We start from the raw sequence: 24,934 nt of genomic DNA, 5'->3' as shown, positions 1-24,934 counted from the left end.
AGTTAGAGCTGGAGTATTTATGGTCAGGCGATCTATTCCTGTTACAGTTTGAGCTGCAGTATTTCTGGTCAGGTGATCTCTGAGGCAGCACACAGACCATTACAAAATGGTGGTTCAAGGCAAGAGATGTAAAAGGGCAATATCTACTTAAATATATATTCCAGTTAGATAAGATTCTTTAATATGACACTTAATTTGATATAAACAATCTCAAGTATTCATTTTGTGGATATAGCTGTCATTTAAAAAGGAAGCTCATCTTTAAAAAACACCTTTATAATGCTACAGACAAAGGCACAGTTTATTTGATTTCATTGCCTTCCTAAGTTCCTCTCTATTCAGTGACACATTGGGTATTGGAATAACATAATGCCTCTGAACTTAAAGGGCGAAGGTGCAGATACAGCACAAACTTGCATTTATTTCAATATCTATTGAACGACTTAAAAGTAATGTTAAATGAATAAAAAAAGGGGTTTTTTTTGTAGGTTATTGAAAAGTGAACTTCCCCTTTAATCTTTTAGCCCCTTGAAACAAGACAATAAAACCATTGTTTGTCCAAAAAACAAACTTGTAGTTTAAGAACTACACAATCCTCAGCAGGCACAGGGGGAAGTCAGGGTCTCCAGCTGAAGTTTAACTGGAGAGTGTTCAATCCTCTGGACCTGCTTTGATCAGTTGCGAATGCATCTACATAAAGAATTTCTGTGCTCCAGGAAACAATTAAAAGCGATTACTGGGGAGATGCGTGCAACTGAAACAGTTACTTGAAAAGCGTTCATCTGCTGTTGGACTACAACTCCCAGCATTCTTCAACAGCATAGGCTGAGCGTTCTAGAGCACATTGGGTTGAAAGGACAATACCAAGAAGGCAGAACTGTGAGCTAGGGGTTATTATCCAATTGTTAGTCAATATTAAAGGATAAGGAAAGGCTAAAAGTAAGTAAGCTTTATCAGAAAGGTCTATATAAATACTAAGTAATGCTGCTCTGAGTCCTCTGTCAAAAGAAACAGCACATTTCTTTCCTTCTATTGTGTACTCATGGGCTTCTGTATCAGACTTACTGTTTTCAGCTTAAACCTCCAGGGTAGAGTCCTGCAGCGGGTCGGGTACTGTTACCCGCAAGAACCTGCGGCACCCTGCGGGTTGCGGATAGAAGTTCCGAGTGCGGGCATAGACGCGGTTCTGCGGGTCGGGCCGCGTGTCATGTCAATAGTGATATTTACTCCTTTTTACTGGTCACGGCTACTTCAGATGACGTCACTTCCAGTTTGCGACAGCACTTCATGTTTTACTCCTTTTTTTCCCGATTACGGCTAGTTTCGATGATGTCACTTCCGACTTCCTGATTCTTGATGGTCAGCGGGTCGCGGGTCTGGGTTGCGGATAAGGTACTTGCGGGTCCAAGCGGGTAAGAATGCGGGTTGCGTGTCCGGGTTGCGGATTGCAGGTTGCGGGTACGAGTCCCAAAAAATGGACCCACGCAGGACTCTGCTCCAGGGCACAGCCTTGAGCATGCTCAGTTTGCTCCTCTCTCCCTCCCTCCTCCCCTCCCTGCTGTAATCTGAGCCCAGAGCTATAAGTGAGCAGGGAGAGACTCAGGCAGGAAGTGATGTCACACCAAGCCAATATGGCAGTTGCTATCCTAAACAAACAGAGAACACTTCAAGAGCTGTTTATTCAGGTATGGTAAAGCATTCTGCAGAAAAAATAGCTATAGCTCGCACTGTTGTGGCTAATCTATTGGCAAACTGCTTCAGTAGCTTTCCTTCTCCTTTAACATAAGTGAAGTTCTCAGCATGATCTATTTATTTGGCAAAGGGGCCAGTAGCCTTTCCAGCAGCACATTATGTGGCTCTTACAATCACAGAGAGTTTGATTGGATGGGAAGGAGCAGCTCACAAACCACAGAATAATGATTTAATGTCAGAAGCAGCAGGCTATCCAGGTTATCTGAGGTAACACGCTTATCTGCATCCTATTAGTAAAGTAATGCGATATTGAAAGATAAACAGCACAGATTGATTGCTCATGTGCAGCACCGGAGTGTAAGGGTCTGGCCACACGAGCAGCTTCGGGGAGATTAGTTGCCCCAGTGACAAATCTCCCCGAACTGCCTTCCCCTGCCCTCCGCTGGCTGAAGTTAAAATCGCCTGGGGGAAGTCACACGCAGTGCTTCGTTTTCAGAAGTCGCCCAACGTTGCCTCACGAGGAAACTTTGGGTGACTTCGGAAATCGAAATGCCGCAAGTGCATTGCCGCAGGAGATTTTCATTTTAGCCGGCGGAGGGCAGGGGGAAGGCAGTTCAGGGACATTGTCGCCCCGAAGAAGAGGAGATCTGTCGCTGTGGCGACTGATCTCCCCGAATCTCTTGTGTAGCCAGACCCTTAGAGGTATTATATGGCTTGTCTCCGCTTAGGCTCATTGTAGCGGTCTCTGGAGTTGTCCCTGCGAACAAATAACAATTGCATCTCCCCATGTGTTTTTTACAACAGCCTTTCAACAGGGAGGAATGAGCAGCTTCTTCTTCTGCTAAACATAAACAACATGTTTTTCCTTAAATTTCCATATACTGTGGGCCAGTTATGGGGGCCCCTGATTATTATACAACAATGATGGACCTATTTTTCTTTGTGTAAATCACTGCTATTTATTTTTGTTATGGAAAGAAGCTTAGAATTTCTGGATGGAGTTTCCCTAGCAGTGCGTCTTTAAAGGGATTCTGTCCATGATTTTTATGAGTTTTTATTTCTAAATGACACGGTTTACAATGCAAATAATTCATTCTACAATTCTGCAAGTGTATTTTTTCTTATTTGTAATATCCAAGTTGCCTGGTCATGTGCTTTCAGAAAGAGCCAGCACTTTAGGATGGAACTGCTTTCTGGCAGGCTGTTGTTTCTCCTACTCAATGTAACTGAGTGTGTCTCAGTGGGACCTGGATTTTACTATTGAGTGCTGTTCATAGATCTACCAGGCAGCTGTTATCTTGTGTTAGGGAGCTGCTATCTGGTTCCCTTCCCACTGTTCTGTTGTTAGGCTGCTGGGGGGAAAGGGAGGGGGGTGATATCACTCAAATTTCAGTCACTCTTTACTTCTGTACTGCAAGTTGATCAGAGCACAAGTCACATGACCAAGGGCAGCTGGGAAACTGACAATATGTCTAGCCCCATGTCAGATTTCAAAATTAAATATTAAAAAATCTGTTTGCTCTTATGAGAAACAGATTTCAGTGTAGAAGTCTGGAGCAGCACTGTTGCATTTTGAAAAAAATTGTTTTCTCACAACAGTATCCCTTTAAGAAACCCTTGACATAACTATATGCATTTATAAATCTCCTATGCCTTTTATTCAGGTAAAACTGGCCCAGAGTCAGCCCATGGTTAGAGCATCGTCTTGTTATTCAGAAGATGTCGGATACACTACAGTACATTGTAGGGATCCACCAAATCCAGGATTCAGTTTAGGATTCAGCCAGTATTCTGCATTGTTTAGCAGGATTCAGATGAATCCAAGAGCCTGGCCAAACCAAATCCAAAAAATCATGTGACTTTTCATTATACAACAAGAACGTAAAAAGAAGATTTAGCCTCTCACTAGGCGCTCTTTTCCCTTTCCTTTCCCTAATTTGCATGTGTAAATCTTTGAGAAACGGATTTCAGAGCAGAATTCTGCTGGAGCAGCACTATTAACTGATGTGTTTTGAAAAAAAAACAAAAACATTTTTCTTTCTTGCATAGATTGGGCCCTACGATTCCAAATCCGGCGCTTCCCAAATGGAAAAATTATCAGCAGAGAAGCCCCAACTATGTGAAAAATGTCCCTTACAACACGGGCCTAGCGTTTCATATGGAAAAGTGCTATTTCTCATGTCCAGGTAGAAAGCAAAGGCAAAGCTAGAACTCCCCAGTACAAGCACGCAATGCACATAAACTGTCAATCAGATTTAGTTTTCAGCACTCGGCAGGAGTCCTGTTCTGAAATCCCAGAGTGCCATAGCAGCTTTACAAAACAAAAGGGCTACTGTCTGAATCTGTTTTGCAGTAGCCACGCCATTGTATATGTCAGCTCACTCAATTGCATTGGACAGCCTGCTGCCTGGAAGGTGCATTCCCACGACATGGTTAAAAAGCCTGTGCCCAGTCATGTAAAAACAATATCAGTGCCTGGGGTTCTGAGCAGAAAATGTATTTGTACTTGGGGGGAAAGAATTTGTTGCTCTGATTTACCAATTTTATATCAGGCTGGAGGGGGTATCAAGAGATTAGACGGGCAACATTTTGCAGCATAAAGATTAAAGTGTCATGCGTTTTCTCTTAAACACAGGGCTGCTTATTTGCTTATTGTATGCAAGAACATTCCATTGGAATATTTGTGGGAGGTATCTATCTATCTATCTATATAAAACAAACAAGGGAAAGTTGTGCTCACCACTATTTTTTAAAACCATTAGGCGGGGGTGCAATGAGGGTGTGACCACAAAATACATATAGACAAATACAAGATTCCTCTGCACTCAACCCATTATCAATATATTTAAGACAGAGACATTTTGTGCTACTGCTACTGAAAAATGCCAAGTTTGGGAGTTTTACTTTGAAAGCAGCAAGTAAGTTGCAGGTAAAACTTAGTCCCTTTGTAAAATGTATAATGAAGCAACAGAATTCTTAATGAATCAGATAAAATTAAGCGTAGGACTGGCCAGTTATGGGATGACTATGACGTAGTTGTTCAGCTTAAATATATTGTAATATATGGACAAACAATCCCTGTTTTGTTTAAAGGGTAAGGCATTTTTCAGTAGCAGTAGCACAAAATGTCTCTGTCTTATATATATTGATAATGGGTTGAGTGCAGAGGACTCTTGTATTTGTCTATATGTATTTTGTGGTCACACCCTCATTGCACCCCCGCCTAATGGTTTCAAAAATTAGTGGTGAGCACAAGTTTCCCTTGTTTGTTATAGTTATACTATGTTCACTTTTAGTATGTTATACTATGACTAATTCTAAGCAACTTTTCAAATGGTCTTTATTGTTTTATAGTTTTTGAATTATTCGCCTTCTTCTTCTGACACTTTTCAGCTTTCATATGGGGGTCACTGAACTCATCTAAAAAACAAATGCTCTGTAAGGCTACAAATGTATTGTTATTGCTACTTTTTATTACTGATCCTTCTATTCAGGCCTCTCCTATTCATATTCCAGTCTCTTATTTAAATCTAATTTGGTCCCTAGCAACCAGACTGCTGAGGGATGCACTGAATCCACTATTTTGGATTCGGCTGAACCCCCGAATCCTTCGCGAAAGATTCAGCCTAATACCAACCCAAAGCTGAGTCCTAATTTGCATATGTAAATTAGGGTTGGGAAGGGGAAAACATTTTTCCCTTGTATTGTGACAAAAAGTCACGCAATTTATCTCCCCGTCCCTAATTTGCATATGCAAATTAGGATTCGGAATAGGTTCGGCAGGGCAGAAGGATTAGGGCTAATCCGAATCCTGCTGAAAAAGGACACATTCTGGCCGAATCCCGAACCGAATCCTGGATTCGGTGCATCCCTACTAAAAAGCTAAATAACTCAAAAGTAGGAATGCACCAAATACACTATTTTGGATTCGGCTGAACCCCCGAATCCTTCGTGAAAGATCTGGCCGAATACCAAACCCTAATTTGCATATGCAAATAATGTGAGGTTATTTAAGAAAAAATTTGAACGTCCCTCCGAAAAAACCTCGAATTTCAAGAAGGCTATTAACATCTTCAAATGGCTCAACGGACCTCTGCCATTGACTTGTACATGAACTCAGCAGAGTTTAGGAGGTGAATATTCGAATTAGGACTGTTTCCATGGTCGAGGTTTGATAAATCTCACATTTGAATTTACATTCGAACAGGGTCGGACTGGGGGGCCCACCAGGACTGCTGTCCAGGGCCCCCCTATTGTGACGCGCCTCTCAGTGGGCATGCACTGTAGAGGGGGTCTGGGGTAGAGGGGGTCTGGCCCGGCAGGGGCCCATGAGGGTCGGGGCTCACTGGGTTTTTTCCTCGTGTCCCGCCAGGCCAGTCTGACCCTGCATTTGAATAGGGGGATTAACATTTGAATGTGTGAATTTTGACACCAATAAAAATTTGAAAATTATAATTTACTATTCGACCCTTAATAAATCTGCCTTTAAAGGAGACGTCAACCCTTTAAAACCTGTACCCCACCCCACAGAGGCCCCCTCCCCCCAGCCTAACTGCCCCATTCTTTATACTTACCCCTCAGTGCAGATTCTGGCATCGGAGTTCCACACAGCCATCTTCTGTGTCTTCTGGCGCTTCGGCAATTTTCGTGAGTTTCGGCACAGTCGCAGTTGTCGCGAACCAGCAAAATGCACCAACTGTGCATGCGCCAACATGCCGATCTCCCACTCAGCTTGCTGAAGACCCGGAAGATGGCTGCGTGGAACTCCTATTCCAGAATCTGCACGAGGGTTATTTATAAAGTATAGGGCATTTCCCCGGGGGGGGGGAGTTAGGCTGGGGGGGGAGTCTCCATGGTGTGGGGGGGTACGGGTTTTTTTCTTAAATGGTTGACTTCTCCTTTAAATGTAATTTAGACTACACCGTTAAAACATGCTAACAGCACTGTAGAGCTGTGATATGTCCATATAGTCTGCCCCATGTAAGATAACCTAAATGTAATGACAAAAGCCCTTTTCCTCTGAATGATCCCTGTGTGATTTATGAATGTATTGCTCTACTTATGCTTTAAGTGAGGCTACAGTGGAAATATTGCTGCATTGTGACCTCACATGAACCTATATTTGTATCTGATCACAGGATTTTCCCTGGACGTACGAACAGATGAAAAGAATAACAAGACTCATAAGGGATCTGCTTGATGTTTTCCTGACTGACATTATACAGGACACCAGGGATACTTCCGACAATATCCCACTCCCCCTCCCACATTCCCCCCTGTAGTGTGGCCTTCGGAGGGATATTTATAAAAAAAAAAAGCATGGCTTCCATCTGTTGGAAACTAGAACTCCCAGCTCCCCCAGCCAGCCTTAGTTCACAACAACTAAAGGGAGGAAGGCCAAAGGAATGAGGCATAGGAAAGAAATGGCAAACCTTTAAATGCTATTGTTTTTTTATTTTCTTTTTGTCATTGTCTAATGGAAATATTAAATTTGACCTGTAGATAAACTAGGGATGCACCGAATCCACTATTTTGGATTCGGCCGAACCCCCGAATCCTTTTCGAAAAATTTGGCGGAATAACAAACCCAAATCCTAATTTGCATATGAAAATTAGGGGTGGGAAGGTGAAATTTTTTTTTACTTCCTTGTTTTGTGACAAAAAGTTACACAATTTCCCTCCACGACCCTAATTTGCATATGCAAATTAGGATTCGGTTCGGCCGGGGAGAAGGATTTGGCCGAATCCTGGCGAATCCCAGATTCGGTGCATCCCTAAAATAAACTCTGAAATTGAGTTGTATTTACTATGAGCCACCCAACTTGGCTTTTTTTGTGTGGAATTTGTGAAATGAAATAGCTAGAGCAGTTTGTACATTATTCATACAAAGACAAATCTACTTCTTTGGTGTCACACTTTGGCCAGATCAGCAGTTAAACTCTGATAATGATGGCAAACTGACCCCCCCCATAGGATTGGTAACTAAACAAATCTGCAACATACCCTAATAGATGAAAGTTACCAAGAGAATCGGATTTTTTAGTCTAGAATACACGGTTTGCCCTTATTTATCAATAAAAAAAACTTGAAAAAAAATCGGATCAGGAAAAAACGCAGCCTTTTTGGATTGTCGGGGTTTGACACTGGTTTTTCCTCCGAAACTAAAATTTTTAGTTGTTTTCGGGCTTCAAACGGGAAAAATTTGGGGTTGAGTTTGAGTTTTTGAGGAAAAAAAAGCGTCAACCCCTGAAAACTCTGAACATTTCTTGAGGTTAAGGGGACATCTGCCATTGACTTTTACATGAATTCGGCAGGTTTTTAGATGGCGTATTTTTGGATTCGGACTTGAAACAGCTCATTGCATAATAAATCCGCCCTGACGCCACAAAAAAATTGCACATTAATAAATATCCACCTGAGAGTTGCAGGTTAACAAGATACAGAAGGTGAAAGGCTCAACATTTATGTTCTGGAAAATGATTATCTTAATTTGGTGTATTGACAGGTCAAAATCTCTTTTAGACCCAGTTTGGAGACATGACAAAGCCCAGACACACACACACAGTTATGATTGGCTCAGAAAGAACATGGATGTATTAACTGGTGTTGTCTCTCAGGGTTGCTTACCTCTTGGTCCCGTCACCTGCACTGCCAGGGGAGCAATTCCAGCTTTGCTGCTATTCACAGTAAACTGCTGGGGGATATTTGCTCGTACTGCTGTGCCCAGCCCAGGCCCAGATGTCTTGACCTTGCCGGGATCCACAACATCTTTCACTGGTACTCTGAATGGACTGCCTGCAAAGTATATACAGAGAAAAATGTAAGTCTGCAGGAGCAAAGGCTCATAGTAGGACAACATTCAGCTTTCTAGAACACAAGTGTTTCCTCCAACAAATACTTCAATGGTGGAGGGGAGGATAGGTCCATTAAGAGAGCATGATGGGAAGTGTCCTGTGAGGTAACCAGGAAATACTTACAGCAAATGAGAGAGTGAGGGGGAGTATCCTGTGAGGTAACCAGGAAGTACTTACAGCAAATGAGAGAGTGAGGGGGGAGTGTCCTGTGAGGTAACCGGGAAGCACTTACAGCAAATGAGAGAGTGAGGGGGAGTGTCCCATGTGGTAACCAGGAAGCATTTACAGCAAATGAGAGTGAAGGGGGAGTGTCCTGTGAGGTAACCAGGAAGTACTTACAGCAAATGAGAGAGTGAGGGGGGAGTGTCCTGTGAGGTAACAGGGAAGCACTTACAGCAAATGAGAGAGTGAGGGGGAGTGTCCTGTGAGGTAACCAGGAAGTACTTACAGCAAATGAGAGCATGAGGGGGAGTGTCCTGTGAGGTAACCAGGAAGTACTTACAGCAAATGAGAGAGTGAGGGAGAGTGTCCTGTGAGGTAACCAGGAAGTACTTACAGCAAACGAGAGTGAGGGGGAGTGTCCTGTGAGGTAACCGGGAAGTACTTACAGCAAATGAGAGAGTGAGGGGGGAGTGTCCTGTGAGGTAACTGGGAAGCACTTTCAGCAAATGAGAGAGTGAGGGGGAGTGTCCTGTGAGGTAACCTGGAAGCACTTTCAGTAAATGAGAGAGTGAGGGAGAGTGTCCCGTGAGGTAACCTGGAAGCACTTTCAGCAAATGAGAGTGAGGTGGAGTGTCCTGTGAGTAGGGTTGCCACCTTTTATAAAAAAATTTAACGGCTGCTGGGGGGCGGGGCCTCAACGGGGCAGGACGTGATGTCAAAAGGGGCGGGACGTGACATCAAAAGGGGCAGGGCCACAGACACCATGGACGTAGAAGAGGCAAAAGAAAAGGTAAGTTGCAGGGGATTGGGGGCAGGCCGAGGGCTCCTTTTAATCGTATTACAACTTTACCGGCAGCTACATTGCCGGTAAATTTGTAATAACGGCCCCGGCCTTGGCAGGTATTTTACCGGCTAGGCCGGTAAAATACCGGGCGGGTGGCAACCCTACACGTGAGGTAACCTGGAAGCACTTTCAGCAAATGAGAGAGTGAGGGGGAGTGTCCCGTGAGGTAACCAGGAAGTACTTACAGCAAATGAGAGAGTGAGGGGGAGTGTCCTGTGAGGTAACCAGGAAGTACTTTCAGCAAATGAGAGAGTGAGGGGGAGTGTCCCGTGAGGTAACCAGGAAGCATTTACAGCAAATGAGAGAGTGAAGGGGGAGTGTCCTGTGAGGTAACCAGGAAGTACTTACAGCAAATGAGAGAGTGAAGGGGGAGTGTCCTGTGAGGTAACCAGGAAGTACTTACAGCAAATGAGAGAGTGAGGGGGAGTGTCCTGTGAGGTAACCAGGAAGTACTTACAGCAAATGAAAGAGTGAGGAGGAGTGTCCTGTGAGGTAACCAGGAAGTACTTACAGCAAATGAGAGTGAGGGGGGGAGTGTCCTGGTAGGTAACCAGGAAGCATTTACAGCAAATGAGAGAGTGAATGGGGAGTGTCCTGTGAGGTAACCAGGAAGTACTTACAGCAAATGAGAGAGTGAGGGGGAGTGTCCCGTGAGATAACCTGGAAGCACTTTCAGCAATGAGAGAGTGAGGGGGAGTGTCCTGTGAGGTAACCAGGAAACACTTATAGCTAATGAGAGAGTGAGGGGGGAGTGTCCTGTGAGGTAACCGGGAAACACTTACAGCTAATGAGAGTGAGGGGGAGTGTCCGACGCAACACAACTGTCGGATGCAAATGCTGCGTCTGCATTCGACAGTAGTGTCGCGTCGGAACAACACTGCCACTTCATCCTTCATTCTATCTCTTACCTTAGTTCCGTCACATGTATTATTTTGCAGCGCGTCGGATTGCGCCGAAAACGTCTGTGCAGTCCTACCCTAAGCCAAATCTCAAAATAGTGGATTCCATGCATCTCATCTGCCCCTAATGTAAAAATCTAAATCTACCGGATGCCCAGAATGCTGGCTTGGGTTAAATACACATACATTTCATTATTTTTAGATCCAAGCTATTTTTGCAGGCTGTTCTCCAGAATCCCAACAAAATACCTAGAATCCCTTTAACTAAACACAGGTTTAAAATGACACCTTTTCCTCCATTGTAAAAATAATAAGAAATAACAATTACTGGAATAACCAATAGAGTTTCCCTAATACCTGGAATATGCTCTCCATTATATGTTATATTCACATCATAGTCCCCTGGAACATATGGAGTGTATTCCACACTGCAGCTGCCATCTTTGTTGTCTTTACAAGACATTTTGGATTCCGAGGGTCCTTCAACTGTAATTCCCAGACCACCAATCCCAGCCCCCCTGCAAAAAAAATATTATTTGCACAATTACAAGTCAAAATATTTTGTGCCCCTGTATTGTATAGTGCTCCACTTAACCACAATCCCATTCTCCTCCCTGCTGCCTTTATCTGGTATACCCATTACTGTTTATAACACAAAAGCTCCTCATTGTTCATTGCCTGTATTATATCTGAGCAGAAAAGTACAGAAACAGAAATTAAAAAGTCCCCACATTTTATTATGTTGGAAGGGCAATTACAATGTTATGTTCAATGCATGACTGCTTAGTGAAATTAAAAATATATCTGGTCAAGTTTAAAATATGTTCTATTTGTGCGCCCTGCAATCAAAGGGAAGATCAAAGACAATCTTGTACAATATACAGTGAGAAATGGGAACCAAAGCTTTACGCATGAATTCTTAGTGTATATAAATATCAATCTTGTAACCAACATCAGTCTATAATTAGTGTTTATCTGCTTTTGATTTCCTGTAACTAGGCAATTTTCTGTATATATATATATATATATATATATATATATATATATATATATATATATATATATATATATATATATATATACACATATGGGTGGAAGGTGCTGTATAATTTGCCTTATTTATTATGTTGCTTATACAGTGCCAACACATTAACACACACATATTTTACACACACATCAGTCCCTGCCCCAGTAGAGCTTACAATCTAAGGAACCTACCATATTTACACACAGTAGGGTCAATTTTATTATGGGCCAATTAACGTGTCTGGATGTTCTTGGCGTATGGAAGGAAAATGGAGTTCCCAGAGTGGTTTCAAGTTTTCTAAGGGGATAATTTTGCCAAGGAGCAATGGCACTAGCGTTACTAGTGAATCTAATGCTGAACTATACTGTATAAGCAAAACCCTTACAAACAATTCCAGTTAGACCGCACTTACTGAAAAGGCCAGTGTATCATCGGGTGCACGTCATGTGGCCTGTTCATCAAGGCTCCATTGTTGCATTAATTCTCTCCCAGTAGACAGCACTCCAGTTTCAATAAAACTGTCTTTATTGTGTATGGGACAGCAGCATAAAATTACAATGTTTCGAGTGGCACTCCACTCTTTGTCATGCTTGACAAAGAGTGGAGTGCCACTCGAAACGTTGTAATTTTATGCTGCTGTCCCATACACAATAAAGACGGTTTTATTGAAACTGGAGTGCTGTCTACTGGGAGAGAATTAAGCAAAACCCTTAGACCATTTTACTTTCTACCTCTCAAAATCATCCTGTGCAACAAAATAACTCCCTGCTGGCCTTAGAACGCAGATTCTATTCTATTAGTATCATAGTATATTATTTAATTCATGTACAAGTCAATAAAAACAACAAAGTGCATCGGTAGGAATGGAACTAGGCTGGGGTGTCCTCTACTAACCTTGTAATGACTGAGAACAAGTTTGGCTTGCTTGTCACAGCTTCTGTGAGTCCAGCACCTTGGGCTTTCACACGGTCAGGGTAGCACCCCTCTGTCACTCCTACTTTGAATGGGCTGTTGGGGACGGCTTCATCATCATAGGTCACCTTAATTGTATGAACACCTGAAACATCAAACATAGAGTATGGGTTAAACTTGGCGTGGAACTTCCAACTGCTTTTGATCTGCAACTCACAAAACAGTGATTGGATGTGTGGTAGAAAGTCATGTCGTTCTCTCAATGGTTACAATTTGATAGCTGTAGGTTTATTTTAATCAGAATAAAAATAAAGTTCTGGGAATATTTTAAATGTTAAAAAAATATTTAAAATAATTAGAATAAAGTGATTAAGGACAGTGTTGGACTGGCCCACCGGGATACCAGGAAAACTCCTGGTGGGCCCAGGTGTCAGGAGGCCCTTCTGCTGCTAAAGATTTGGCCTATTTCATGGCCATTTCCTATTTCTAGGAGAACAAAGATGCTAAATACAGTAGATGGAATAATAGATTATAGTATGTAAAGAAAAGAGACTAGGAGAATAGAGGTTGAGTGAGGAGAGGAAGAATAATAATAGTACTCAGAGTGGGCCCCTGGTCTATGGTTCTTTGGTGGGCCCCTGGTCTAAGGTTTTTGGGTGGGCCCCTCGTGTCCTAGTCCGACAATGATTAAGGATCATGATAAAGACAAATAGCACAAGAACATGCCTGGAGCTCTGTTGGCTTACTCCCACAGTCAAGCAGGTGTTTTACTTTGTTGCCTGGATATACTGCACAGTAGGAACCAGAGTTTAATTTAGATCCAGCCCTAGGCATTGGCCCACAGCATGTCCTGTCCACTCTCCAACCAGCACAGTCTTTGCTGATTGAGCAATGAGCGACCCTCAAAGTCCCTATGACCCTTTGTTTTTGAAAACCTTAGCAAGGCAGCTCCCCTGCTAAATTTAAACGTGCAAATGAGCAAGAGCTCTGTGCACACAGAAAGCCATATGCCCGATAGTGGATTGCATGTTTAACAGTAGATCATGCAGTGTAAACAAGGAAATGATTACATTTTAAGATCGATAGACAGATTAAAAATAGAGAAGTTAGATGGATTAAAGAAGAAAAAAGTATGTGGTTTCAACAGTAAATAAAATAAACGCCAGGGCACCCCCATCCTTATTCATTTTAATTGCTCCAAGAAGTGAGCATTATAGTAGTCAGACGATGGCAGCCCCTCGGTAAGGTTTCTTGGTTACTGACACAGGCCTGAGTTACAGCTGTATTTTAATTGGCTCGCAAGGCTCGAATGAATTACGATGCGAGCGTGAGGTCATAGTGTGTGTGGGGGGGGAAACTGCATTACCGGCCTTTTAAAATCCAGACTTCTTGGAGTTCTGTATTAAAAGGGTCCATAAGTCAGTGTGTTCTACAATGTTGTATACACAAGTGATATGTCACTCTTACACTTGTGGTTATTTATTAAGCTCCAAATACCCGAAATCCAAAAAATTCGGATTTTCAGACCTTAAAAAAAAACAACTTAATTTTTCAGAATTTATTTAAGTACGATGGTATGAAAACTCAGAATCCAAAAACCCGGCATCTCGGGGTCCTGTATTAGTCAATAGGAAAGGTCCCAGTGTCTGCGCTGCTGTCAATACAGATATCTGATGATTTTGGGCCAAAAAGTATTTTTTGCAAAAAAGTCCTAAAAAGTTTTCGCCCAAACTTTTTTTTTTGAATGATAAATAAGGTCCATTCGGGAATTCGGAGGTGCTCTGATTTTTATCTTAGAATTACTGAGATAAATTTGGAGCTTGATAAATAACCCTCTTAATGTATAATGTTGAAATTTTATAACAATCCCTCTAATTTACACATCACAAGGGCCAGAGCGTACTGAATATATAATGCTGGACAGTCTATATAACTGTAGCTTTGAGTTTCTCCAGCTGATTCAGTCTAAGGGCAATGTCATTTCCGGGAGATACCGGTTCAAAAATGTAATTAAATTGATTATTGGGAACTAGAAAAGTTATGACAAAGCTGTGCCTCCTTGGCTTAACACTGGGGAGGAGAGCAGCCTACAAAAATAATTTATGCTCCGCCTATCAAGAGCATCCAAAAAGCAGGAAACATAAAAACCAAACTCCACCTCTTTTCCTTAAAGGGGATCTGTCACCCTAAAAAATAATTTCAAATCCTGTTTTATGATGTTATTCAAGCAAAATAAACTTCACTTATACCATATACATGATTTCAATTTTATTTCTTTTAGTCTTGTAAATCACAATCACATCAAGCAGGCAGCAGCCATTTTGTTTACACTGTTAGTAAGGCAAGCTAAAATCTTGCCAAATCATGTTGATACACCATAATGGAGCACCTGATGCCCATGCACTGGCTACAAAATTAATGGGGGGAATGTAAGGAGGGCAGTGACATGTACGAACTGCAGAATGGAAAGTGAAAGTAATTGCCTGCCCCGCCTCTATGACTAAGGCTTAAAAGAGGGACAGGCAATATATGATTGACAGCTGAAGGTTTTAAATTAGTTTATAACCAGTATAGCTGCTTTAATAAAAAAAATAATTTGGTTGATTAATTTAAAAGGACTTTTATTATACATACAGTATTTTCATGAGTGGATGACAGGTCCCTTTTAATACTGATAGGAGAACAGCCAAGACGCAGGAAGTATGGAAAGGAACAAGCCCCACCTACAAGCCCCCTACCTTAATGCTGGCAGGAGAGCAGCCTATAGAGTATATTTAAGTCATGCACTTAACTATAAATTCAGTTTCCGAGGGGGATATTTATTTTGGGTAAAATTCACACTGGGTCAGGTTCAGAAACAATGTGCCCCATCCTATAACAAAAAATGTGAACTAAAGGGAAATATATTTTTTTATACAATTGCTGCAAATGTAATGCTTCCTTGAACATATTATTATTATTATTATTATTATTAGCCCTGTGAAATGAATGTGCTTATATTAGGGATGCACCGAATCCAGGATTCGGTTCGGGATTCGGCCTTTTTCAGCAGGATTCCGCCGAATCCTTCTGCCCTGCCGAACCAAATCCGAATTTGCATATGCAAATTAAGGGCGGGGAGGGGAATTGCATGACTTTTTGTCACAAAACAAGGAAGTAAAAAATGTTTTCCCCTTCCCACCCCTAATTTGCATATGCTGAATCTCTCGCAAAGGAGTGGATTCGGTGCATCCCTAGCTTATATATCACATGAATTACATACATGTAACATACAGAATTACATAAATAACAACCGATACAAAAGGTGAGGAAGACCCTGTGCCAAAAGGCTTACAATCTAAAGGGAAAGGGAATGAGACACAAGGTGTGGTAGTGGGCAACAATCGAAATAAATCAAAAATAAGCAGGTGAGAGATATAGCATAAGGTATTACATATGGTAGCTAAACAGAGTGAGGCTAGGCTTCTCTAAATAACTGTGTTTTTAAGAGATCTTTTGAAAGCAGAAAGTTTGGGAGAGAGTCGGACCAACTGTGGGAGAGAGTTCCAGAGGAGGAGTGCAGCCCTTGCAAAGTCTTGAATGTGAGCGTGTGAGGAGGTAATGAGAGAAGAGTTGAGGAGCAGGTCAGTAGAGGAGCATAGTGAACAGATCTACAGATGAGTTCAGAGATGTAGGGAGGGACAGAGTTAAGAAGTGCTTTGAATGTCAGGGATATATCCAAAAAGATTTAAAGAAATATTCCTATGCCTAGTAAATATCTGTATTATACTGGCTTTAAAATGAGTTTGCTTGAATGGCATCCACACAGCATGAAGAAATATAACCAGTGTATCAGATGTATATCTTTCCTTCAATACGTTACCTTTTTCAAAGGGAGTGTACTCCACAAAGTAAGTTCCATCTCCATTATCTCTTAGAACATAATCGGTGGACGCACCGGACGGATTAGTGATTTTGGTTTCGACGTGATCGCCTCCAGTTTTGGCTAGTGATTTGGCATCCACGGTAAAGTCTGTTGTAGCTTCTCTAAAAACCCCTGCGATGGAAGAAAATGGCAATCACCCAGCAAAACACACAATCAAAATGAATGTATCCCGAAATTAATTTTATTGCGCCACCATGACAATCCATAGACAGGAACTGCACATTCTGCTTTTGAGTAAAACATTCCATCTGCCCTTGAAGGTGCGGTTCACCTTTGTGTTCACCGTTGTATGTTATACTATTACTAATTCTAAGCAACTATTCAATTGGTCTTTATTTTTTCATTTTTATTAGTTTTTGAATAATTTGCCTTCTTCTTCTGACCCTTTCCAGCTTTCAAATGGGGATCACTGACCCCATCTAAAACACAAATGCTCTGTAAGGCTACAAATGTATTTTTGTTGCTACTTTTTATTATTCAACTTTCTTTCTCTACATCATACTTAAAGGTGAACAACCTATTTTAATAACCTGGAAAAGCCAGCAAATGCCAGCTTTGTACAGAATGATAAGAATTCTGGAGTCCCCAGTAGTGATGTGTGGTTTGGGATTTCCCCGACCAGCACCCGACCCTAACCCGCCCTCCCTTAGCCCGCCTGCATCCGCACTTCCGGGTTGCTTTTATAGACCCGCCCACCCCATCACAAAAGAGGCGAGCAGGTGCATCGTCTATAAAAGACAAATCTGGATGGCATTTGAGCTCATCCCGCACCTGCGAAGAAGCATGAGAGGTCGGCCCAAACCCGCCAGACCTGCGGCTATTGGACCAGCCCGCACATCACTAGTCGCCAGTGTCTACTCTGTTACGGCTGATCAGAGTTGGTGGGTCCCCGCCAGCAAAAAGCAAGCTGCATCTATCTGATTTGTTTCAAGCTCTGGGTACTGATAAAGTTATGGAGGAATTATCAATTATGTGCCCAGCACCTTCCTCCTCTGTTTTCTGTATGTTCCAAGGGATCAAGATCATACTAATTGGAACTAAGTGGGAGTTTAACACTGCAATCTCCCATTCAGCGGTCTAAAGGTGGCCATAGATGCACCAATAATATCGTATGAAACAAACTTTTGTGCGATTTTCGGAGCGTGTATGGTGGCAGATGAGCCGACCGATATCGGCAGAAGACTTGGGCTGGCCGGAAAATTTTGATTGGGCACCCAAACATCGCCCATTGTTAGTGCTGAATCATCAGATACAGGCAGAATTCTATTGTTTCTATCTGTATATCTGACGATTCAGCTCCACACGTGTGTATTGAAAAGAACAATTTTTCCTGTAAAGAGCGTAATTGTTACGTCTATGGCCTTATGTGTCATAGAATTTATGAAAAAGTTCACCTTAACAGCTAACCCTATCAGGGTTATCAAATTTGCTTACCTTTTTCTTCAATTCCTGGTCTGAACACTTTAATATTACTGGTATCCACAGCTGGATCAACTTTAACTCGGGCAGGGAACTTTGACACTTGTTCTCCACCGTATTTCAATGCCAGTGTATACATGCCAGCAAAAAGTGGCACGTAGGTGACTGTGTATGTCCCGTCTTTGTTATCCTGTACATTAACCTCCGCTTGTGACCCAGAATCAGAGACAGACTCAACTGCCAGGTCACCTGGTCCTGCTTGGGAACAGTCCACATGAATCAAGCCAGTTTCTCCTACTTTGCCATGCTCGAGGCCTGGACCCGTGGCGATTACTTTGGAAGGATCAAAGGGCATTTCAACATTTGCTTGAAAAGGTTACCCCGGAATGTGGGTTTCCTCAAACAGGATGTTAACAAAATATTCTCCTGGTGTAGTAGGGAGGTAGGAGACAGAACATGTGCCATCGCCATTGTCAGAACATTCAATCTTTGCTTCACAAGGTCCTTCAACAGTTAGACCCAAACCACCAGTTCCAGCTCCTTTTGTATCAATGGTAAACTCGGCAGGTTTTCCAACAAGACCACCTTTGAGACCTGGTCCATAGGCCTTCACCTAAATAGAAAGTTGCCCATTGGGCAGACAAAACAAGAGTTACAAAAATATAGACCAAAATAGATCTCTGGACCATAGTTTGCATGTACTGAACTTTGATATATCCTTGGACAGAAAACCCTAAGTTTTTAATGGGAGTTTTACTTCAAAAACAACAAGAGGGACTGTAAGTTTGACAAGCCTAATAAAGCGTTACTATCTCCCTTCTGTCCTGCTGCTTCCATCCACAGTACAGACTACCCCCCTTATCCTGAGGGGCCCCACTATCCCCTATAGGAATCACTAAGGAAACGGTTGGCCATGCCTTTTTGTGTTGACTTGCATCCTGTGATTAATACAAATAGTCTGCATCAAAACCTTGAAATCCCTTATAATCTGATATCTTCTGGTAACGTAAATATGAATTAGTCCTGCAACTCAATCAAGGACTGATAACAGTATTATACCCCTTAAAGTATATCAGACACTTGCCCTGTTGGGAACTTCTTGATCTACATGCCACTGAACAGAATGGCCCAAAAAGCCATTGCCATTAAAGTCTATGGTTGACTTTACACTGGCTGAACATTGTTGGCTTAAATGTAACAAAGGCCTCTCTCACTGGAGGATTTCTGTACCTCATGGGAACATGAAGAAATAAAAGCTTGGAAGGTATTACAGCTAAGCCGTGCCAATTAATTTTTGTTACAAATCCATGTTTTCCATCAATGCATCAGCACACATCAAGCACATGTAACACTCTGCAGAGCACCAGGCACTTAGCTGGGTTACACTCTTGGGGTATCTCAAATCCCAGGTCTGTACAGAATATGATTAACATGGAGCTCACTTGTTGTGACTTGTGATAAATTCTCACTTTGGGGTCACACATACAGTGGTGTGAAAAACTATTTGCCCCCTTCCTGATTTCTTATTCTTTTGCATGTTTGTCACACAAAATGTTTCTGATCATCAAACACATTTAACTATTAGTCAAAGATAACACAAGTAAACACAAAATGCAGTTTTTAAATGAGGGTTTTTATTATTTAGGGAGAAAAGAAATCCAAACCTGTGTGAAAAAGTAATTGCCCCCTGAACCTAATAACTGGTTGGGCCACCCTTAGCAGCAATAACTGCAATCAAGCGTTTGCGATAACTTGCAATGAGTCTTTTACAGCGCTCTGGAGGAATTTTGGCCCACTCATCTTTGCAGAATTGTTGTAATTCAGCTTTATTTGAGGGTTTTCTAGCATGAACCGCCTTTTTTAAGGTCATGCCACAACATCTCAATAGGATTCAGGTCAGGACTTTGACTAGGCCACTCCAAAGTCTTCATTTTGTTTTTCTTCAGCCATTCAGAGGTGGATTTGCTGGTGTGTTTTGGGTCATTGTCCTGCTGCAGCACCCAAGATCGCTTCAGCTTGAGTTGACGAACAGATGGCCGGACATTCTCCTTCAGGATTTTTTGGTAGACAGTAGAAATCATGGTTCCATCTATCACAGCAAGTCTTCCAGGTCCTGAAGCAGCAAAACAACCCCAGACCATCACACTACCACCACCATATTTTACTGTTGGTATGATGTTCTTTTTCTGAAATGCTGTGTTACTTTTACGCCAGATGTAACGGGACGCGCACCTTCCAAAAAGTTCAACTTTTGTCTCGTCGGTCCACAAGGTATTTTCCCAAAAATCTTGGCAATCATTGAGATGTTTTTTAGCAAAATTGAGACGAGCCTTAATGTTCTTTTTGCTTAAAAGTGGTTTGCGCCTTGGAAATGTGCCATGCAGGCCGTTTTTGCCCAGTCTCTTTCTTATGGTGGAGTCGTGAACACTGACCTTAATTGAGGCAAGTGAGGCCTGCAGTTCTTTAGATGTTGTCCTGGGGTCTTTTGTGGCCTCTCGGATGAGTTGTCTCTGCGCTCTTGGGTAATTTTGGTCGGCCGGCCACTCCTGGGAAGCTTCACCACTGTTCCATTTTTTGTCATTTGTGGATAATGGCTCTCACTGTGGTTCGCTGGCATCCCAAAGCTTTAGAAATGGCTTTATAACCTTTGAAATTGAACTCAGGTGTGATAAACCACAGTTAAGTTATTTTTTAACAAGGGGGGCAATCACTTTTTCACACAGGCCCATGTAGATTTGGAGTTTTTTTTCTCCCTTAATAACGTAAACCTTCATTTAAAAACTGCATTTTGTGTTCAATTATGTTATCTTGAGCAGAAACATTTAAGTGTGACAAACATGCAAAAGAATAAGAAATCAGGAAGGGGGCAAATAGTTTTTCACACCACTGTAGATATGTGAGAACGTTGTCCATTTATATTGGACACCACAGAATCAAACTGATAGCAATGCAGCAGCAAAGGCTGATAAATAGATAAACATCCATAAAATTCAAACTTTCAAGGGTCCAATTCTATTTATGGTCTACAAAACAAAGGCCAACATTGACTTTAATGATACTGAACCCCTTCCTTTTCTGGTACCTAATGATACCATCCTTCAATTATAAGGAATGGCATGGTTCTTGGAATTACAAGTTTCCCTGATAAGATCCCTCTTCTGATCCTCAATGTATTTACACCTTTCTTCATATTATTACCCGATTCCTATGAAGCTCAGCTGCCTTTCTATCAGTTCATTTCTGCTCAGATCAAGTATTTTAAATATTGCTTCAAAGAGCAACTTTGTATTAGTGTGGGGATTAGAAACTTAACATGGGATACACTGGGCTGCCAGTACAACATACAATAACTTATTAATGAAAACTTGTTCTATTGAGTTGCGTTCCTCTCCAAGGAGAGTTGTCATTTTACCTTTGATGGATCAGGAGGCAAAGTGGCTTCCACTACATATGGACTTCCAGGAACTGGATTCCCATCATAAGTCACATCAACATTGTACAGACCCTCCTCTTTGGGAATATATTTCACAGTGCTGCACTCTTTACCACCAACAGGTTCCACCAGACACGGGACTGATTTTCGGCTAGGGCTGGAGATCTTCACCTCCAGTTTTCCTTGCCCACCAGCTCCATTAGGATCCACAGTAAACAGCTGATCTTTGCCAACCTCCACTCCTGTTAAATATAAAGACATACGTCACCCTTACCGGTTGAAAAGTTGGGCACCTGTGGGGGAGCCAGCTCTGTAGACTGGGACCACTTGTTTGGAAAGCATCTGTACTAATGTAAGTGTAAGTTTAGACGATGATCTGTCATGGACTTTTCATGAACAAGTTGGATGTTTGCTCTTCATACAGTTGTTTCTTTGGCTGTTCCTATAGCAGTTGGCAGGTGACACTTGTATTGGGAATATTTTAATTATTTGTGTGAGGTGAGATGTGAAAAGTTAATTACAATAGGCGCTTACAATCCAGAAAAAGCACAGGAGAGGCATGGAATGCATGCTTGGCTTTTCCACAAACTGTGAATAGAACGTCTGTCAGATGTAGTTAATAGCTCAGTTTTACTATGTTAGACACGTTTCTGTAGAAACCACTGATTTATGAAATCTATAACCGGTTCAAATAATGTCCCTTTAACTTACTACTTTCCAGGCCATTTATTCGGATCTTGTTCAAGTCCAGCGGCGCTGCCACCCCTACGGTAAAGGGGCTCTTCGGAATAGGGTCACCGCCGTAATTCACAGACACTTTCATTTTGCCCTAGAAGAGTTCAAAAGAACACAGTAGGAAGCAAGATGGTGAGCTAGTGATGTTCCCTCTACAGAAATGTATACGAGTATTTTGTGTGCTCTCTCTCTCTCTAGAGTACTAGTTTGTGGTTTTCTAGCTGCTGACGCTAAAGCCTAATGGCAGTCAATGGGTTGGCCAATTCTATTATTAGATAAGAATAACAGTAACCAATAGAAATATTAACTAGAACTGGACCTGGCATGGTATATGGATGTTATATTTCAATCTTCAAATTAAACAGGAATGTTATGCGGCCGTTAACAGTCAATTACAATTCCCCGCAGCCACTTCAGTTACAGCCAGATGTTTAGCTGGTGGTGATTCTGACATCCCTTTTCTTAAACCTGTAATGGGATATGATTTGCTAAAGAGACAAGACGTCTCCATCCCTTTTTAGTTAAAAACTGGAAGGACAAAATAAGGGGACAGATTTGGCCCTATACCCAGACTGATGTTCTGCCAGGAAATTAGTAATTGGCAGCCATTATTACTATGAGCTCCATAGTTCAAACCTCAAGCAACTTGTAGTGCAAGGTATTAATGGCCATGGCCTTCCAGATGATACAACAATAATTATCGGCTCATGCAAAGATCCAGACTGAGATTTGAAATAGGCCCTGAAATTTCAAGTACACAGAGACCGAAACAGCCCCCCACAATCCCAAAAATTTGTGCACTAGGTCAGCTGGGAGTCTTGTCAAAACGCAGGTCATGGGAATAACACTGGGAATTGAACCAATGATAATGAATCAGACCAAGTGAACTGAACCTTTAAAAAATCCCAAATGATGCCACACAAGGGATAACGGAATTTCTATTAATGAGAAGAGCAATGGAACCTATTATTTGACAGTTTTGCCATCTACATGTGGCCCTGCCATCCAAAATCTGGTCCTTTTTGTAAACAATGGTTTATTTGCAGGAACTGAAAGCTGAGTAGCCACAAAGGGCCCGTATGGCAACAATAGCATAATGCACATGTGCACTACATCTGGGAAGGGATAATTATCCCAACTTCCTAATCAATATGAACCGGCTGTTGTAAATGTATGGAGTCTGATAACTCCAAACCAACGTTTCAGATTATGTACAAATCAGAGCCTTGTTCTTACACACCGAACCAACAGAAAATGCCCATATTTTGTTGAACAACTGAGAATCCAAGACATTCAGGGGCCGCGCACAAATTGGGCTCAGACAAGCACATTTCTGGAAGACAGTTCCAAATCGCTGCCACTGAGATTACTCACGGAGCTTGTTTTGCACAGTTTGGCTCTGATTTTATTCTACACGGATCTCGCTCGCTGCCAAAGTGCTACGATGCTCAAAGCTGAACAAAGTGCTTCTCTTCTTGCCAAATCCGTTTTCCATTTGTCTTTATCCAGAACAGGGAGTGCATCACGTTACACAAGAGCTGGCACCTTATAAATTAGCCGTGAATATAAACATTCCCTGTGTGGCATTTCACATGAGGAATCCGTACAAGTTGCCTCTGTTTCAATTTACATCTATTGAATTAGTTGAACCCAGAGAAGCATTGGAGGGGGAATGTTACTCGAGCAATCAGAACTGCACCGGATACAATTCTTGGGTCTGTACTGTGTGAATAAAGAACTACAGTAAAATGCCTCAAGCAACAGAGCAAGCTCCTATACCATGGGCATACAGGGAAGCAAGGGTTAATGGCACCGCAAACTCACAGGGCTTTTTCTTTTTCTTTCAACGGGTCCGGCATTCTGAAGAATGGATAGTCTGCAATATATTTCCTACACCTTGTGTTACTTTGAGCATAGTAGCCAAGGTTGAAAAATATATGGATCCATCAAGTTAAACCTTTTGCTCAAGCCAATGCTACCCAACACTAATACAGAAGGCATTAAAATAACTCCCTTTAAATCATGTTTACCCTCATCAAGAGGAAAAAGTACCTTCCTGACTCTGAAATATCAGAGTAGTACCTAGATCAGCACTGTGGTACAGGTATGGGACCTGTTATCCAGAATGCTCGGGACCTGGGGTTTTCCGGATAACGGATCTTTCCGTAATTTAGATCTTCATACCTTAAAGTGGACCTGTCACCCAGACACAAAAATCTGTGTAATAAAAATCCTTTTCAAATTAAACATGAATTCCAATTTCTATTTTTTATTAAAGCATTCATAGCTGTTGTAAACTCATTTAAAAATCTCAGCTGTCAATCAAATATTGTCTGCCCCTCCTCTATGCCATGAGGCGGGGCAGACAATTACTTTCACTTTCCATTCAGCTCTCTCTACATGTCACTGCTCTTCCCGCATTCCCTCGTTCTTTTCACCATTTAATTGTGTAGCCAGGACATGGGGATGGACATCAGGTCCCCCATTCTGGTGCACAAATAAGATTCTGAGATGATACAAGTCTTGTCTTAATAACAGTGTCCACAAAAGGGCTCCTGCCTGCTTGTTATAATTATGAGTTCCCAAAGTGAAGGAAACAAGATTCAAATAATTTATATAGTGTAATTAAAGTTCATTTTGCTTGGCTGTGATAAAATAGGATTTTGAATAATTTTTTTGGGTGACAGGTCCCCTTTAAGGCTATCATGTAAACATTAAATAAACCCAATAGGCTGGTTTTGCTTCCAATAAGGATTAATTATATCTTAGTTGGGATCAAGTACAAGTTACTGTTTTTTCAGGAAAAAGGAAATCATTTAAAAAAAATTGGATTATTTGATTATAATGGAGTCTATGGGAGACAGCCTTTCAATTTCTGGATAATGGGTTTCTGGATAACTGATCCCATTTCTTTACCAATTCCAGTCATTATCCTTGTATCTTCCCACTTACTGAAATGCCTCAGCCCAAAGCTGCAAAAATGATATATTAATTTGCTTGCAAATAGCGATACTTCCTGAAAACACATCACT

At 41.8% G+C, this 24,934-nt stretch overlaps 1 protein-coding gene across 1 annotated transcript in view; it reads right to left on the bottom strand.

The window, feature by feature from the left end:
* The window catches only part of LOC121393385 (filamin-B-like), a 68,819-nt gene extending 46,802 nt beyond the window's left edge, over positions 1 to 22,017 (bottom strand). The window contains exons 1-7 of the mRNA XM_041561839.1: positions 21,879 to 22,017; positions 21,147 to 21,409; positions 17,750 to 18,347; positions 16,253 to 16,426; positions 12,373 to 12,535; positions 10,809 to 10,969; positions 8,320 to 8,487 (exon numbers count right to left, since the gene is read on the bottom strand). Coding sequence (XP_041417773.1) covers positions 8,320 to 8,487; positions 10,809 to 10,969; positions 12,373 to 12,535; positions 16,253 to 16,426; positions 17,750 to 18,089 — 1,006 coding nt within the window. The 5' untranslated portion in view covers positions 18,090 to 18,347; positions 21,147 to 21,409; positions 21,879 to 22,017. The remainder of the gene's footprint in view (positions 1 to 8,319; positions 8,488 to 10,808; positions 10,970 to 12,372; positions 12,536 to 16,252; positions 16,427 to 17,749; positions 18,348 to 21,146; positions 21,410 to 21,878) is intronic.
* Between the last annotated feature and the right edge of the window lie 2,917 nt (positions 22,018 to 24,934).

This window comes from Xenopus laevis, chromosome 4S (assembly GCF_017654675.1).
Source record: "Xenopus laevis strain J_2021 chromosome 4S, Xenopus_laevis_v10.1, whole genome shotgun sequence".
NCBI lineage: Eukaryota > Metazoa > Chordata > Amphibia > Anura > Pipidae > Xenopus > Xenopus laevis.
This window is presented reverse-complemented; position numbering and strand designations above follow the sequence as displayed.